The sequence below is a fragment of the Tachypleus tridentatus genome, chromosome 13 (genome assembly GCF_004210375.1).
Source record: "Tachypleus tridentatus isolate NWPU-2018 chromosome 13, ASM421037v1, whole genome shotgun sequence".
NCBI classification, from domain to species: Eukaryota; Metazoa; Arthropoda; class Merostomata; order Xiphosura; family Limulidae; genus Tachypleus; species Tachypleus tridentatus.
In genome coordinates, this window is record NC_134837.1 from 124,541,454 (window position 1) to 124,559,145 (window position 17,692).

General features: G+C 33.6%; 1 protein-coding gene across 1 annotated transcript; it reads right to left on the reverse strand.

The window, feature by feature from the left end:
- Positions 1 to 1,528: 1,528 nt before the first annotated feature.
- Positions 1,529 to 10,669, reverse strand: LOC143236281 (C-type lectin domain family 17, member A-like). Its single transcript, XM_076474553.1, has 5 exons — positions 10,536 to 10,669; positions 9,939 to 10,019; positions 8,897 to 9,319; positions 8,045 to 8,084; positions 1,529 to 1,595 (listed from the first exon to the last, which is right to left on the reverse strand). Exons 2-5 carry the CDS (start codon positions 9,991 to 9,993, stop codon positions 1,529 to 1,531), a joined length of 585 nt encoding a protein of 194 aa, XP_076330668.1. The 5' UTR covers positions 9,994 to 10,019; positions 10,536 to 10,669.
- Positions 10,670 to 17,692: the final 7,023 nt, after the last annotated feature.

The window sequence follows — 17,692 nt, forward strand, 5'->3', positions numbered from 1 at the left end:
CCTCTCCAGTATACCTTTTTTAATCTATCATTTTCTCCTCCTTAACACCCTTTGCAGTATCCCTTTCTAGCCCATAGCAGCTTCTGCATTGTCCTTGTTTATTTGGTTTGTTCATTTCTGAATTTCGAGAGAAATATCTAAACATTCTTTATGACAAAACAATTTTAAAAAAAAGATATTTACCACCACTAGATATTTAATTTCTTACCTTCATTTCCTAGTTGTAATACTTTACTCCAAATTATGAACAGCCAGAAACAAAACTGTCACATGCATGTAATCACGCTCTTGCCACATGGTTCCTGCCACTTTTAACTTGACATTAAGTGACAAACATATAAGTTAAAAAACAAATGCAGCATATCACAGTAGTAACAACTTAATAAATTATTTTACCAATTAAAACTACTTTCTGCTGTTGCCGTGATTGGTTTATACTGTTTCACCAATCATTAACTGCAGCCATGCAAGGTTAAAAAAATATCACAACCTGCTTGCTCAGTGTTAAAACAATACAATCTATTACAAGTACGACAATAATCTGAACCTATTTTGTATGATTAAAATTACAATTTCCTGAATCCACCAACACTTTTAACATTATGCATTCAACATTAGAGATTAATTACAATGTTTAACATTACCAAGTGATTACATCTAACACTATAACCAATTATATGTTTAACATTACTGACCAACTGAAGTGAATGATGAAGGGCAACCATATCTACATTTTAACAAAATATAAGACTAAAAAAAAAGTTTCTTAAAGGCACAATGTCCAAACAACACTAACCTCCATGTTCAAACACATTCCATGCCAATCTTGTTCCACCTGGTGGATGTTAAATCGGAAGATGTAATCTGCAAAAGGGGTTGATTTTGCTATGGAAGGTTTTCTTCTTTTTGGCTAAATGATGCATGTGGATGCTTGTTTATAAGGCATTCATTTCAGTCTCCGTTTACTTTTATCTAAACATTCCACAGCTTTACTACAAAACTGTGCTTATGACGACTGTTGGGAGGAGAGATTGCTTTAGAGTTCACTTCAATAAGGCGTTTCACTTTTGTAATGCATTAAGGCATAAGAGGAGGGAACAGAATTTTCTGGTGCCCATTTGGTTGTTAGCAATTTGGAGAGATAAAATTCCACTTCATTTGTTGGACATAATTTCCAGACCAAGAGTCTCAAAACTAGTTATTTACACCTGGAGTCTCTCCAGCAAGTTACACCTACTATCTTGATTGAGAAATCATGTTCTAGGTGGTCTTTTCACAGTATTGCCTTATCCAGAAATCATCCGTTGCCTTCTCTAACTCAACTGTATATCCTTCAAATACATACCAGTATACATTAATGAAAGTCTGAAGAACATTAAGCAGAAAACCAAACAGTTTCCTTCATTTCCTAACTACAAATATTCTTGCAAACCTATTCATAAGAGCTGTTTTTAAACTGTTACTTTAGTAAGATATGTTATATAAATCTTTTTTTTTCCCCCATAAGACATTGGTTTTTAACTGATTTCTATCCATCTTCAACAGATATGTTTGCTACTAGTGTATATGTTGCTTGTAGTTCAAAGTGTGCTAAACTATAAGATCAGAAAAAAAATCTACAAAGATAAGCACACTGTTAACATTACTTTCTAACAAAAAGAGCTACAATAGTGTAGCTGAGCTTTAATGAACCAAGGTTAACTTGATACAGTGTTTTAACAATGTATTAGTTCGTTAAATTAATGTACAATAATGTATCATTACACTTAGAAAATTTGAGCTTTACTGCCAACAAAGACTAATTTTCCAAATTTTTTCTTTCTAGAATTTAAATGTTATAAGAATGCCAAACTTATCATCAGCTTTAAGTTCGAGAGGCAAAAAAGGTAGAATATTGGCTTAATAGTTTTGAATTTACGAGTTCTTTTAACTGTATGAATCTTCTAATACATGTCCATTATTTCATGTTCTTGAACATGTGTAAGTAAATCTTGCAGTAACATTCCACAAAATTATAAGTAAGTTGTCTTCCTGTATATTTTGTATAAATCCTAAAACAACTGAGATTACAGAAAGACCTTTGTGAATACATTTTTCATGGCTGCATCATTCCAGCAAAGTTGAAAAAAGCATGAACAACAATCGAAATGGTCCCTTGATTATGTACAGCTCACGTACGTAGCTGATTAAAACTTCAGATGAATACCTAAAAAATCAGATAAGTGTTAAGTGGTTAATGGAAGAAATAGGTCTCTGGACATTTATTTTTATCCAAACACTGCTGACAGCACTATCCAAAGAAAGCCAAGCTTCCTAAACTTTGTAATGGCAAAGACAGCAAGAGCCAACCGATAAGCCTGAGAAAGAACTCTAGGTCTGAAAAACAAAGCTATAAGAGATAGCCATACTGGCCTTTCACGTGCATATTCATTCGTGGATTTGAAAACAGTATTGTGTAGGTCTGTAAGATCATCCACATGGGCCTTAGGAAATCTCCAGATTTATTATCTCCCATTTAACACCACTTTTGTTCCACATGAATGTGGATTTTCAAACTTGGTTACTCAAAAAATTTGGTCTTGACACTTCAAGAAATTGGCTCCTGTTCAAGTTCTGAAAGTAAAAGGTTTTTTTAGTTATGAAAAAATAGAAACCATATTTAAACTTTGAACACATATGGAACTGTAATGAAATAAAGTACTATACAAGTCCAAATCCTAAAAACTAGAATAGAAATAGTGTGTGTGTGTGTGTGTGTGTGTGTGTGTGTGTGTGTGTACATATATATATATATATATATATTTATTAATACATTAATTATTACTGATCTGTATACACTATATAGAAAATTGGGGTATAAAAAATGTCACCTGTACATGGAGATGCAAATCAAGATCTTTTCCTAAGAAATTTATAATTTATGTTTTTGTAGAGTTTCAGAATTATTTGCAACATCTGAATATTTAATTGCTGTGTTTGTTGTTAGACAATGAGGAAAAAAAAAAGTTACAAATTACTGTGTGATCATAATTGCCACAAATTTTATCATAGTTTCACATCACTATTTTCTTTCTGGTGCTTACTATATTATTAGCCAACAGTGTGAAATGCTTGTTAACTGAGCTTGACAGTTAACTTTATTAGTGTTATGTAAAATTACTATGTAATTAAAATGATGATGAAATCAGTTGATGTCACTAAAATAATCAACTGAATGAAATTAGTTTTACTTATTACAACTACCCAAGTAATCAAAATATTTGAACCCTGTTGTGACCAATTATATTGGTTTCTTTGTTTTCAAGTGGTGATCAGAGGAAAAGCAGCCAGCTAGAAACACCTGCTGCCAACAATTGGGCCTCATAATGTAACAATTAACCCTATTCATTGGTAGAGAGTTGGCAGAGAGTTGTTGCTAGCTAGTTCAATTCCTTCCAGTTGGTGATTCAAGATTAAAAGTGACAACTAATGGCTTAAATAACCTTGCCATAAGACATATTCGGTTAGCTTCTGATACATGTCAACTAAATGTACATGACACTAAACTAAGTGCTACTTCAATAGTGCTGCAAAAAAAAAGTTAAGGTTTTAAGATGTAGTATTAGAAAATGTCTTTAACCCAAAACAAGCTGAAAACAGAAAACTTAGATTCACATGAGAATAACCAACTAATAAAATTTATTAATTACCCAGTTCTGGTTGTGAACCTGTCAAACTGTTGGCCACCAGTAAAATCACACTCCAAGACTCAGCTGTTTGCTTCTGAAACTTAATAATGAAATATTCTGCAGGAGAATATTTTTAGTATCCACTTGAATTTAAAAAATAATAGAAAGCATTAAAGAAGTTCAGTTTTAAAATATACAGTAAATTAAGAAAACAGTCCTAATAATTCTGAACAAGATAATACTAGCTTAACCTTGTAACTTAAATACACATTTGGTGTCATTGATTATTTTGGACAATCATTATTTTTAAACCTTAGTTGTTATAATGTTATGTAATGTCAGCTACAAGAAGCCACAATCTACTGGTCTAAACACTTAATGAAAACTCTTCTGAACTGGTTCTTAACCAATAAGGCTTTATATTCAGCACAAAAGTTGGAATAAGGTAATAAAAACTTAGTTTGGTGATACATTGCTCAGAAAAAAAGATGTTCTGGAACAAATTCCATTACAGTAACAACCCCAATTTTTTTAAAGCTCTCATTATTATTTTATGTTCCATTCAAAATTGCAGTATCAGTTTTGTTTTTTTTTGTGTGAAACAAACTAAGGTAGGTTTAAACATGTCATTTTGTGATAAACTGTATCAAATTTCATTTCACTGACAAGGCTACTGTATTAGACCTTGTCTGCATGAGGCCATATCAGTAACCGATAGATTGGGCAAAGAAAATTGCTGAAAAACTATTGAATGTAAATGTACATTATTTTCAAATAAAAACAAAAAATAAAATTAGTTTTTATAAACTATGTAAAAGTTTTAAAAGAATGTAGGAAGATATCAAATCAATCATTAAAACCTACAACATTCTCTTAAAAAATCAATGAAATACTTGAAAAATTTCAAAGCTGCAAGTTCATACAAAAGTGCATAAAAATAATTCATTTGCAGAAGCTACATAATTTGAGAATTACAACGTAATTATGAAGTTCAAAGCTATTTCATCCACTAACTTACTTTGCAACAGAACATTATACAACAAATGTATAATGTAAGGATAACTAGATAGACAAATAAAGTTAATGATAAATTGTATAATGAAATAAAAGTTGGTACTAATTCAGTCATTAATAAGAGACTTCAATTTTAGACACAGTGACTGGAGATGTATGAAGATAAACAGTAACGGAATAGAATAAGTTGTCTTCAGAATCGTGGAACTTGGAATTAGAACTTTACAAAAAGGGAGACGAGAAATGAGAATTTTCATATTCACCATATATCGGATATTCCGTTTATAAATTAACTTACTTACACATATAAAGTAACTTTTATTAATAATTACTCTTTTGTGCCACGCACTTCAGCTCCTCTGACTGCACAGCATTTAATTAATGCCTCTGATGTATGTTGACTAAACATTTTTGTAGTGTACATTAGGCCTACAAGTAAAACTAAAGTCTGAATTGAGTTTTAAAAAAAACTAAGATATTTCAAAGCAGAACTACAGCCTAAATTTTACGTTAGAAAAGGATATTTCTTACACGAGCCTAATTGCAAGACTAAAAGTAAGAATAAAATCGAACATTCTTACCTTTTTTATATTTAAGTTCCTTTAAGTACTTTTCTTACTGCCTTCTCAAAATCAAAATTTGATATGTGAATGATGCAGCCTCTAACAATGTAAATTATTTTGAGGTATATTTGAATTTCATTTAATGCTATTTATTATACGTATTGTTACAGAGAAAATGAATGCTGTTATCACATACAATAAATTTAAGAAAGATGAAAAATACGTGTGGTTGATATTGATCCAAATGAAACCAAGTTTAATGTTAATATTTTTATTTTATTTTTCAGAAAAATATAACAGGCTTAATTAGTTGTTGTTTTTAGGAATAAAAGGATTTTTCCTCATATAAGTTTTATATATAACATTTTGCAAATCAAATATTATATAATACTTTACAAACTGTAATGTGTTAGATTTTGTGGGTGGATTGCGTCGCAGATTCGGTTTCGTTATTATTTTTTTTTTTAATATAGGAAATGATTAATTTTCACCTGTATTACTAAGAATAATCAATGTCAGGTTGCTTTTCGACAGGTTTTGTGTGTAACATCTTGTGATCAGTAAATCTCACAAGTAAATATCTGAGACATGAAAAAGTTGGGTTTCTTTTACCCAAACTTTACCTATAATTATGATTAAGAAGAAGATCCAGAGGAAGACCAAGATCTGGCAGGAAACGGTAACTTTAAATAGTAGATAAGACAATCACTGTCTCAGTGATTGAAGCCAAAACCGACTTCCATAGATATAAATAGCACTAAATTTGAAGTCACGTTATTTTCGACACGCAAAATTAGCCACCATTGCTATGTGTCTAACTTTAAAAGCCCGCCAGTAGAATCTACAATGGTAAGACAACCACACTTCACAACTTATGACCGTTTTACATCTAAACTAGACGTTTGGATAATTTTGTTATTTAATTTTAATAAATTTATCAAGTCAAGATGACATAAGCGTGATTTTAATTTAAAAATTATTGAAAAATCGTTCACAAAACCGACAATATATAACCTGTCGTATGAAGTATTAATTTAATTTCAACCCAGAAATAAATCTTAAGATTAAAACCTATAGTACGAAGTCACAGTTAGAACGCTAAGCCTATTATTGAGTAATTTATTTAGAACTATATGGACTGGAGCACATGTATAAAAACTTGCCATTTGAACAGTTATTTTTATATTTTCTAGAATTGTAGTATTTACCACCTTATTTACGTACATGCCTTTTCGTATATCCGTATATTTCTAGAATAAGAAAAGATAGGGCTCGAGAAATAACATATCTATTGTTCCAGAACATTTGTTTGTTCAGTAATTCATTTATGTTCTGGTAATTATGTTTGTTTTTTTTATTTCGCGCAAAGCTACACGTCCCTAATTTAATAGTGTAAGACTAGAGGGAAAGCAGCTAGTCATCACCACCCACCGCCGAATAGTGGAATTGACCGTACTTTATAACGACCCAACGGCTGAGAAGGCGAGCGTGTTTGGTGTGACTTCGATTCTAACCTTACTCAGATTACGAGCCGAATGCCTTAACTACCGATAGGGTTAATAACACTAAAGTTGGACTTTTCACATCGGCTTGTAAAATTTATTGTGTACTAAGTGTAATTTGCGGTTTTACATATACATGATATGGTGATGATGTCATCTTCCGGAAATTTCTTTAAAAAAAGCAAAAAAGGAAACACGAGGAATTAAAAATGAAATCGAGTTGTGTAAGGGGATAAGTTTGTTTGTTTTTTAAATTTCGCGTAAAGCTACACAAGGAATATCTGCATTAGCCATCACTAATTTTGCAGTGTAAGTCTAGAGGGAAGGCAGCTAGTCATCACCACTCACCGCCAAATCTTGTGCTACTCTTTTACCAACAAATAATGGGATTGTCCGTAACATTATAACGCCCCCACAACTGGAAGAGCGAGCATGTTTGGTGTGACGAGAATTCGCGACCCTCAGATTACGAGTCGAGTGCCTTAACCACCTGCCCATGCCGGGCCGATGGGGAGTTAACTATAATAAAACATTTCGTTAGTGATGAAATGCTATACCTTTAAGTTAACTTTAGAACCAGATAAGGCTGTGGGATGACTCTTTGGTAAAACACTAAATAACGAAACTGGCGATCCGGATTCGAATCCGTGCGATACCATAATGGTGCATTGTAAGTTAATTTGTCAACGTGGAATGTAGGGTGGTTCTTACTGGTTACCTTCCCTCTTCCTAACAGCCCTAAATTAGGATGGATTTAACTGTTTTACCATAAACATATAGGATTTTATGGCGTCTTTGATTATTTAATTATAATGGTAACCCTAAACTGTTGAAGCCTACCTCCATAACTCCCCACCTTAGGTGTTCCCTTTCACATGACAATAACTATTTCAAATGACTGACATAAATGGCGTGCTAATAACAGGGGCATTGTGGGAAAGGCCTCTTCAGCAACAGTACACAGTGGATAAGGTAGGGTTGAATTACTGTTGTGTGCTCCTTACTCTGATACCCTTGTATCAGCAGAGAATTACGTGAAATAGAATTGTTATTGTTATTGTAATGAAGCAATACCTTGTTCATTGAGATAATATGTGTTGTCAGATCAAGAGTCGCACATCATAACTGTCAGATACAATGGATGCCTTCATTTATAAAGTTGAAAAAAAAACTTTAGGATTTCCATGGTCACATTTCTGAACTTAAGATAAACAGTCATCGTGCGTAACACACTCGTCATAACACACGCAAACACATACACCCGTTCATAACATTGAGAGAGAAATGAATCACATACCTTGAGTTGCGGTTGTATGTCGCCAGAGGCTGTTCTGAAACTGTTAATAACTATTAAAGTAAATAACTTCATGGTGCATAATTAGAGTTAAAATACAGCAACAACAATAAATGCAATTAATAGGATATGAGGGTTAGTTAATTCAACAGACTTCTATCATAACTGTTGTTTATCTGCGTCTGTAGATTTACTTAATGCAATTACAAACAAATAAATATATCATTTTTATTATTATTAACGTGACTTAATAAGTACAAGTGTATCAAATAATGACGAACACTTTTAGACTTTTAGTAGCCTAAAGTTTTAACGCGTAATAAAAGCTCATTAATGTGAAATAATATAAAAATTTAACGTAACTTACTTTCCAGTAATTATGCAACTGCAAGACGTCTTCTAGATTTTAAAACGTGTTGAAAAAAATCAGACAATAACCACTGATAAATATTTTTTAAAAACTATTTTCAATATATCTGTCAGTCTGAAAGTTAAATTGGTTATGATCTAGATAAATCAATTATAATAACTTTTATGAAAGCCTAGTGGTAAAAAAATGTTCCATTATGTTTTGCTTTTTAAATCGGGGAAGACAGAATCGCCAAGAATGTTTACTATCATGAGGCTTCCCTGAATAAAATATAAAGTTATCAATACACATTGGTAAACAATTATTATCTTAGATTATAACCTAATTTATAAGATGTCACCATTTGAAATATAGGTTCTTTTTATAATCAGTTCTATATATGTAAATAATTTTCTCTATCGGTTTATCGATACGTTAAATAATTTCAAAAATATTGTGAGTATACTTATTTTTAAATTTGAAGGAATATATAAACAAATAATAACCTTTTGTTTGATTGAAAGACTCGAGAAGAAACTGGCAAAAGAAAGTTTGATTATTCGAACAGATGGAATCTCCTAATTGATAATCCCACTTCAGTCCCAACATCGCTCCACAGTTTTCTGTCTTGCCTCCGTTTGGTTCTTCTGACAGCCACAAGGTGGCAATCTCATCTGTGGTGACAAGAGAACTATCATCATGGATCCACCTCCCTTCTTCTTCTTGATCATTCATTCCAACCCAGATGAAGCCCGTGATACCCTGGTCCTCAGCTACATTTTTTAGTAATTCTCTGACACCAATGGTGTTTACTACAGCAAGATTTCCGCCTTTTTCTGCACAGTGAGTCCTTGCTACTGAATATGGAGTCAGACTCAGGACAAGTTGGTAGCATAAGTCCTCGTATGGACTGTATCCAGTGGGGCATGCTAAACGAGCATAAGTAGGCCACTTGACAAACAGAAGTACTCTGGTTCTAAGATATTATATCACTTAACAAGCAAAAGTACTCTGGTTCTAAGGTATTATGTCACTTAAAAAACAGAAAGTACTCTGGTTCTAAGGTATGCTGTCACTTAAACAGAAGAACTCTGGTTCTAATATGTTAAGCAATTTTAGAAACAAAAGTACCCTGGTTCGAATATATTATGCCACTTAACAAACAGAAATAATCTGAATCTAAGATATTATATCACTTAACAAACAGAAGTACTATGGTTCTAAGGTATTATGTCACTTAACACACAGAAAGTACTCAGGTTCTAAAATATTATATCACTTAGAAAACAGAAGTCCTCTGGTTCTAAGATGATGCGTTACTTAACAAACATAAGTATTCTGGTTTTAAGGTATTATCTCCCTTAAACACCATTAGTCTGACATAACTGTCATTGGCTAGTGAACCTGAAGAAATCAAACAAACAGTTTTTGTAACATCAATGTTAACCTGATAGAATCAGCTGGAGTTACAGTTTAGCTGTTATAATATGTACCGGAACAGTATGGGTTGGTTATATAATATTAGACAGAAAAACGTGTATAGCTTACCAAAAAACGAGTTCAGTTCGAGAAGCGAGAGCCAACACCAGGAAATCAAAAACATTTGTGTTGAAGTGAGGTGTTTTCATTCTGAAAAATAATAAAAAATAAAGTTCGATCGATAAACTAAAACACTGGAATTAAGTTTAAAAAATGTTGGAGAAAACTCATCAACTTTTTTGTTTGGAATTCAAAACTATTAGAAAACGATTAGTTTATTTAGATTTTTACTTCCAACCGTGACAAGTTATATTTTACACCGGAAAATGCGAAAGAAAGACTAGAGCAGGGTGAACAATTTAACTTTCATATTTATACTAAAGAAATTAAATTAACCGAGAAAACAGCGTCATCTATTTGTATAGGAACTAAGTAATTTTACGAAAAAAGGCTTCTCAAAAATCGAACGTATTTTTACTGTAATGTTTTCAGCGAAGCGGTATTAAATGCATATATTCCTAATACATCTTTACTTTTTAGCTGACTTAAAACACGAACATTGTAGGTTTGAATTTCGCACAAAACTACTCGAGGGCTATCTGCGCTAGCCGTCTCTAATTTAGTAGTGTAAGACTAGAGGAAAGACAGCTAGTCATCACCACCCACCGCCAACTCTTGGGCTACTCTTTTACCAACGAATAGTGGGATTGACCGTAACATTATAACGTCCCCACGGCTGAAAGGGCGAGCATGTTTGGCGCGAAGGGGATGCGAACCCACGACCCTCAGATTACGAGTCGCACGCCTTAACACGCCTGGCTATGCCGGGCCCTAATATCCATTTATATACCTAACATATATTTTTGCATCACGTGCGATGGGTTTGCAAAATACTTCCTGAAAGAAGGATTAACTACGAATCATGTTCTGTCGCGTGCATTTTGTAATCACAGAAGAGAAGTGTAACACTGTGAAAGGTGGAACCATGGTTACGGAGACCAATAAGCGATGCTTGATGTCAGTTGAGAAAGATTTACTCCGTGCAGTCGACATTATTAGACTTTTTTTTTTCTTGACATCCACAAATCAGTGGAATTTGATTAAATAGATCTCCAAAGTAACTTCTAAATGTGTTGTGTTGTATTATTTTCTAAGAGTGAAATAAAGGAAGAATATATTACAATGAAGCAACAAAATATCAGACTTATCAAGTGCTGCCTTTCGTCAAATAGCGTCACATTCCAATTTAGGTACAACAGACACGGGCGTGATTTTTGGCGTTATTTTTCTAATCAAGTTCAAAAACAAAAGTTGTTTATTTGCTTAATTTTGCACTAAACTACTCGAGAGATATCTGCACGAGCTGTCAATATTTTTTGAAGTAATAGATTAGGAGGAAGGCAGCTACTCAAAAGCACCCACCATCAACCTTTTGACTACTCTATTTACGTGGGGGTGTTATAATGTGACGGTCGATCCCACTATTCGTTGGTAAAAGAGTAGCCCAAGAGTTAGTGGTGGGTAGTAATGACAAGCTGACTTCCATCTGGTCTTACACTGCTAAATTAGGGATGGCTAGCGCAGATAGCCCTCATGTAGCTTTGCGCGAAATAAAAACAAACTAAACCACATCAAACTAAAATAAACTTAAACCTATGTATACTGAAATACCAACTTACGTGGATTGGATTCGTGTTCTGTTCTCTTGAAACTCGAAGATTATCATTTATGTACTCTCTAAAACAGGTGAATGTCTGCCCCACTCGTTTTTATCCAATAAGTAAAAAGGAATGCAATGCAAACCTATCACTTTGACTACGCTCATCAACTTTCTTCCCTTAAACAGCACAGTTATTAATTTAGAATTTTAGTGTAAAGTTGGCTTGGCATGGCCAGGTGGTTAAGGCACTCAACTCGTAATCTGAGGATCGCGGGTTCGAATCCCCGTCACACCAAACATGTTTGCCCTTTCAGCCGTGGGGACGTTATAATGTGACGGTTAGTCCCACTGTTCGTTGGTAAAAGAGTAGTTCAAGAATTGGCAGTGGGTGGTGATGACTAGCTGCTTTCTCTCTAGTCTTACACTGCAAAATTAGGGACGGCTGGCACAGATAGCTCTCCTGTAGCTTTGCGCGAAATTCAAACCAAACCATTCATGTAAAGTTAAACAATGGGCTGTCTGTGCTGAGCCCAAGACTGAAAAAAAAGTCGCTACTAAACTTTAGGTTATACTTGTCTAACTTAAAATATATAAAAATTGGGATTTGATCAACATAGTTACAATGCATCCAAGACCTTAAAGTGCGAGATGTGCTTTTACGGCAACGAGATTATAATCTATATGAGAAAAACTACGTAGTCTGGATTCTGAAGTGAGTAATGGATCGGTCATTATATATAGTACAGCTTCGATTAACGACTTTTCAAGTTATTTTTAATCTAATGAAAAACACCTTAGGTGTAAAAAAAGTGCGGTCGAAAATATGATTGAACGTACGACTAAAGGAGCGAAATCACAACTGACAGCTAAACTGACAACTGCACTTACAGAATTTATAATAATTTTACAGTAAAAATGCATCTCAGAACGGCTAGTATAGGTATTAACACTTTTAATAGTAAAGCAGAGGACAATGTTTTAACCTGAAGCTGATCTAGGAAGGTTGAAACGTTGTTCTCTGCTTTCTTAGTAAAAGTGTTAATACACATACCAGCAGCTCTGAGATACATTTTTCTTTGAAGTGGGTTTCTCGTCATCACGAACTTTACAGTAAATATTCATTTATTCGTTGGTTAGTTGACCCAGCTGCGTTTTTAGTTCAGCTGGAGTCATGGTAACAGGTAGTAGAAAAAACGCCGCCTAACTGACTAATGAATGAGTATTTACTGTAAATTTTTATCAATGGTGTAATTGTAGCTACTATTTTAGCCACAAATTTTGAATTTAATTCTTTTACGTAACACGTTCAATTCTTTTTTTTTTCCCCACTTAAAGTATTTTTTGTTGGATATCATAACTTTTATCGATACGCATCAAACTACATCAAATAAGAAAGTAACACTCGATAGTAGCCAGCATTAACTTTAGGATCGCAACCCTAAAGTAAAGCACGGAATTGATCTTTACTTAAAAGAACCAACCAGATTCTTTAAAATACATGCTGGTAGCTTTTCTCTTTAAAAAGTATTAATAATTTTCTATATAGTAACGCCATGGAATTTAGATAACACTTTCTTGTCATCACCCGCATTCAATAGGTACAACTGTATCAAGCATCATTATTTATGCTAATTGGCTGTCCTGATACCACGTGATACTAAACATTATTTAATTTGGAGAATTTAATAAATTTGTGCTGAAAAGATGGAAATGAATAATCAATAATAACCGTCTAATCGTATGATTCTTTTGAAAACTTGTGCTAGAAACTGCTAATCTAATTTACTTGGTTCAACCAATACTTAGTTTTGCTGCTATAAATCAAATATCTTTAATCTTAATGACAAGAAATTTAAAACGGTTTGTTTGTACTTTTAGACAAAGCTATAGTAAAACTTTTAGACAAATGGCTCACGTGACTTTTTGCATAGGCTTACGCAAAAATTTTGGAAAACACTCAACGACTTTTGTTGAATAACTTTGCATATGTGGCTTATATTTATACCAATTGGAATTCCTAATTTTTGGTTGAAAAGATCTATCCGTGTATCAAATTTAAAAACATCCATAGAAGCTAAGTATGTTTTTCTATCAAATAACATTATTTTCGGTGCAAAGGGGAAAAATAGGAAGAAACTCAATCAAAATTAGAAATGTTATATCTCATGTATTTTTTAATGGATTACCTTGAAATTTGGTATTTGAAGTACGAGTCCAGCAGAGCACATACACTGAAAATATGTGATTGATTTGATTACCAAACTCTGAGCCATGAAGGTGGAAAGTTGCTAAACTGTCACTTATTTTAATAACACAGAGTATAACTGATTGTCACACCTCTATACACTGGACATAAAGTAATCAAACACCTATGACAATTTAACATCTTTAAATGAAATGTTTAATTCTGTTTAATGTTTTGAAGGGACAATTAGGAAGAGAACCCAGGAATCACTTGCAAGCAGACAGGAAAGAAACCTTGGAAGTACTAGCAAAAGGAAAGGAATTCAGAAGTGCTAGTAAGTACACAGGAAAGAAGTCCAGGAAGTACATTTAGGCAGTAGTAGAAAGTACACAGAAAGGCCGTACAGTAAATAGTAGCAAATAAATAAGAAGTGAAACTATTAGATATTATCAAGTGGACAGGAAGGGAATCCAGGAAGTACCAGCAAGTAGACAGGAAGTACTACAGGAAGACAGAAAAGTAACTTAGGAAATAGTAGTAAATAGACAAGAATAAAACTTAGGAACTATTAGCAAGTAGACAGTAAGGGAATCCAGGAAGTACTAGCAAGAAGACAGGATGACAAGAAGACAGGAAAATTTTGAATTTCGCATAAAGCTACACGAGGGCTATCTGCGCTAGTCGTTCCTAATTTAGCAGTGTGAGATTAGACAGAAGGCAGCTAGTCACCACCACCCACTACCAACTCTTGGGCTACTCTTTTACCAAAGAATAGTGGGATTACCGTCACATTATAACGCCCCCATGGCTGAAAGGGCGAGCATGTTTGGTGTGACGGGGATTCGAACCCGTGACCCTCAGATTACGAGTCGAGTTCCTTAACCACATGGCCATGCCGAACCTCAAAAAGGGAGTCCAGAAAGTACTGTCGAGAAGTATATAGGAAGGAAACCCAGGAAGCGTTGGCAGATGGACAGAAAGAGAGGCTGTAGAAGAAGAGGTATAATTTATTCTGTCAATATTGTTGGATAATTTAATAAATAAATTATTATTCAACCTTCGATAATGGAATTTTTGTGTGTGTTAATTTCGAGTTTTTAAAAATAAAAGTTAATTACTCATAACTCAAGTTATGATTTAAAAGAAAAACAGAAATGAAAAATAATTCGTTACTCAAAATGAAACTTAATGTAAAATATGCGAAAACTATTCTATTATCCATTGAATCTTAATTGCGCAGCATTAATAGTGTTTATAAAAAAGAAATGTTTTCTCTGGATGCCTGAAACGAAAACGTTTGTAAATTTTAAAACATATGCGAGATTTTTGTGTATATGAAACTTGAGCAGTAGCGTTCCTTTAACGTTGGAATATTTATATTAGATAAATCATACGGTCGTTTTTAACCAAGGCTTCTAGCATACACATAGGTACAATAAATCACTCGTTGCTTAGTTATAGAGGAATCGATTTTTCTCTGAAAACTAATGTTTCGACGATAAAACGTTTTGTTTTGATAAAACTGTGCAAATTTCTTCGAGACGGTTTCCTGTTATTATTAAAAGTTAAAAACATTTGTCAAGATCGTTTGTCAAGATCAAAATAGTGTTATTAATTCGTCGCACAACAGTAATCATAGATATAAATATCAAGATAATTTTACGTGTTCGCTAAAAGCACGTATAGGCATAAAAACGTCAGCATGTGCATAGACTGTAATTTGCTTGAATGGTGCACGCTGATTTGGTTGAATGGTGCACGCTGAGAAACTAATTGGTTAGTTTGTCACGGTTATTTTGACTGTGTATATTTTAATCGTAGTGCACAAGAATTTACACGAGAGTTCTGAAGGTAAACTTTTATTACCTTCTAATGCGTCTACGTTTTATTCGACTCAAGCTTACAAGGCGGATGATGATTTACGCTCACGCGAAAAATAAAGAGGTTGGAATATTTTAAAAGCATACGAACTATTCTGTTTATTTAAGGTATGTTGGAAATTATTTGACATGTTCCTTTGTTTCTTCTTTTTCGTGCTTTTTGTTGGTAACGTTAGTATCGCAGTCTCTGGTGTTAGCGACGATATATGCCTTAACCACCTGGCCATGCCGGGCTAAATGGAGGTTCGTTAAGTTCTTACAAAAGTACATAAAAGTTTTCAGTTTTGAAGTTTCTTTGAACGTTTTTTTTAAAACTACTATTTCACCCTCTGTGGATGAATCTTCACCAAATTTGAGATGAAGGTTTGATGGATCCGTGTAGAGATGCGTGAAAAGTTGTGGTTTCACCGTTTTGTGTTCTGTAATCATTTTGAGGTGTTTTTTTTTAATTATCAGATCGTCCCATAAGTAATGTCCGAAAATTTAATACAGAAAGTACATCATCATTTCTGTCTTTGTAGAAATCTTTAATGACTAAAATATATAGTAGGACGTGTAGAAACTAACTCAACTCCACTTTTTCAGATCATCAAGCAAATAAACCCTTATGAAGATGGGTGGTTAAGGCGCTAGACTCATAATCTGAGGGTCGGGGGCTCGAATTCTCATTGCACCAAACATGGGGTGTCATTATGTAACGGTTAATCCCACTATTCGTTGTTAAAATAGTAACCCAAGAATTGACGGTGGGTGGTGATGACTAGTTGCCTTCCCTCTAGTCTTATACTGCTAAATTAAGAACGACTAGCGCAGATAGCCCTGGTGTAGGTCTGGGCGAAATTTGAAAAACAGAGATTAACTGTGCATGTGATGCCATCTATCAGTATCTTTAGGCCGTCCTTTTAAATTTTGTATTGATTTAACCTGCTGGTTCTTGTAAATTATAGAAAAATACAATAATTATATCACATCTCGTTTATCAATAAAATGTCATAGATAAACAACAGTTAATTGACAAAAATCTTGGCTACTTCGAAAAATAAATATAATATCATAAAGCAATAGTGCCATACTTACAAAGAACCCTAAATAGCTGACCAGCATGATAACATGAATAGTAGCTGGTTATGAACACAGTTCCTACAGCTGCGTTATTTCTAATATTTTGATTATTTATTAAATTTAGGCAAAATTCAAATTGTTCAGCTTTCAGTTGCCATGGTGATTTTATCGCAAGGATTGCCGAAGGAAAATGTGAAATAATATTCACAATAAGTACCGTTAATAGAACACAAAACTCTTATTTGTAGTATTAATCTATGATATACACAAAAACAAAAATCCAAGTCCACGATATGTACATGTCCATGGTATGAGTGTATAAGGAACGATGGGATACGTTGGTAATTTTTTCTTCAACTGCATCTGTCTTTTCAATTCTTCATTTAAATGTTAGTTTTTTCTACCTTACTACGAAGTTTTTTTGTTTTTTTTATGGTTCTAACTTCATTACTTTCAGTGTTGTTATAACTTCTACGATTTATTTGAACTGTGCTTCAAAACATACCTGCACAGGTATTATTGTGTTTTAGTGTGTAATATATATAATACTTTTTTGTTTTGTTTTTTTTTAATTTCGCGCAAAGCTACACGAAGGCTATTTGCACTAGCCGTCCCTAATTTAGCAGTGTAAGACTAGAGGGAAGGCAGCTAGTCATCACCACCCACCGCCAACTCTTGGGCTTCTCTTTTACCAACAAATAGTGGGATTGATCGTAACATTATAACGCCCCCACGGCTGAAAGGGCGATAATGTTTGGTGCGATTGGGATTTGAACCCGCGCCCTTTAGAGTTCCAGTTTGAACGGCCATATGTAATTCTCTCCGATACAACTCAAAATGCAAGCAATTTTATGTAATGAAACAGCTGCTGCATTGAAATATATAATTGCAAGGAATTTTTTAAAAATCCGTTTTGACTACTTGAAGAAGGTCTAAGCATTATAAAGTTTCTTATATCTGTTCTACAAAATAATATAGCGCAGATAGCCTTCATGTAGCTTCACGCGAAATTTAAAAAAAAACACAACTAGAGAGC

Coding starts and splice junctions, on each gene's coding strand:
- LOC143236281 (XM_076474553.1), bottom strand. CDS start 9,993: ATGTTTTTGATTTCCTGGTGTTGGCTCTCGCTTCTCGAACTGAACTCG. Junction 8,085..8,896: donor GTCTTTCAATCAAACAAAAG/GTTATTATTTGT, acceptor AGTTATTAACAG/TTTCAGAACAGCCTCTGGCG. Junction 1,596..8,044: donor ACATACAACCGCAACTCAAG/GTATGTGATTCA, acceptor CTGATCTTATAG/TTTAGCACACTTTGAACTAC.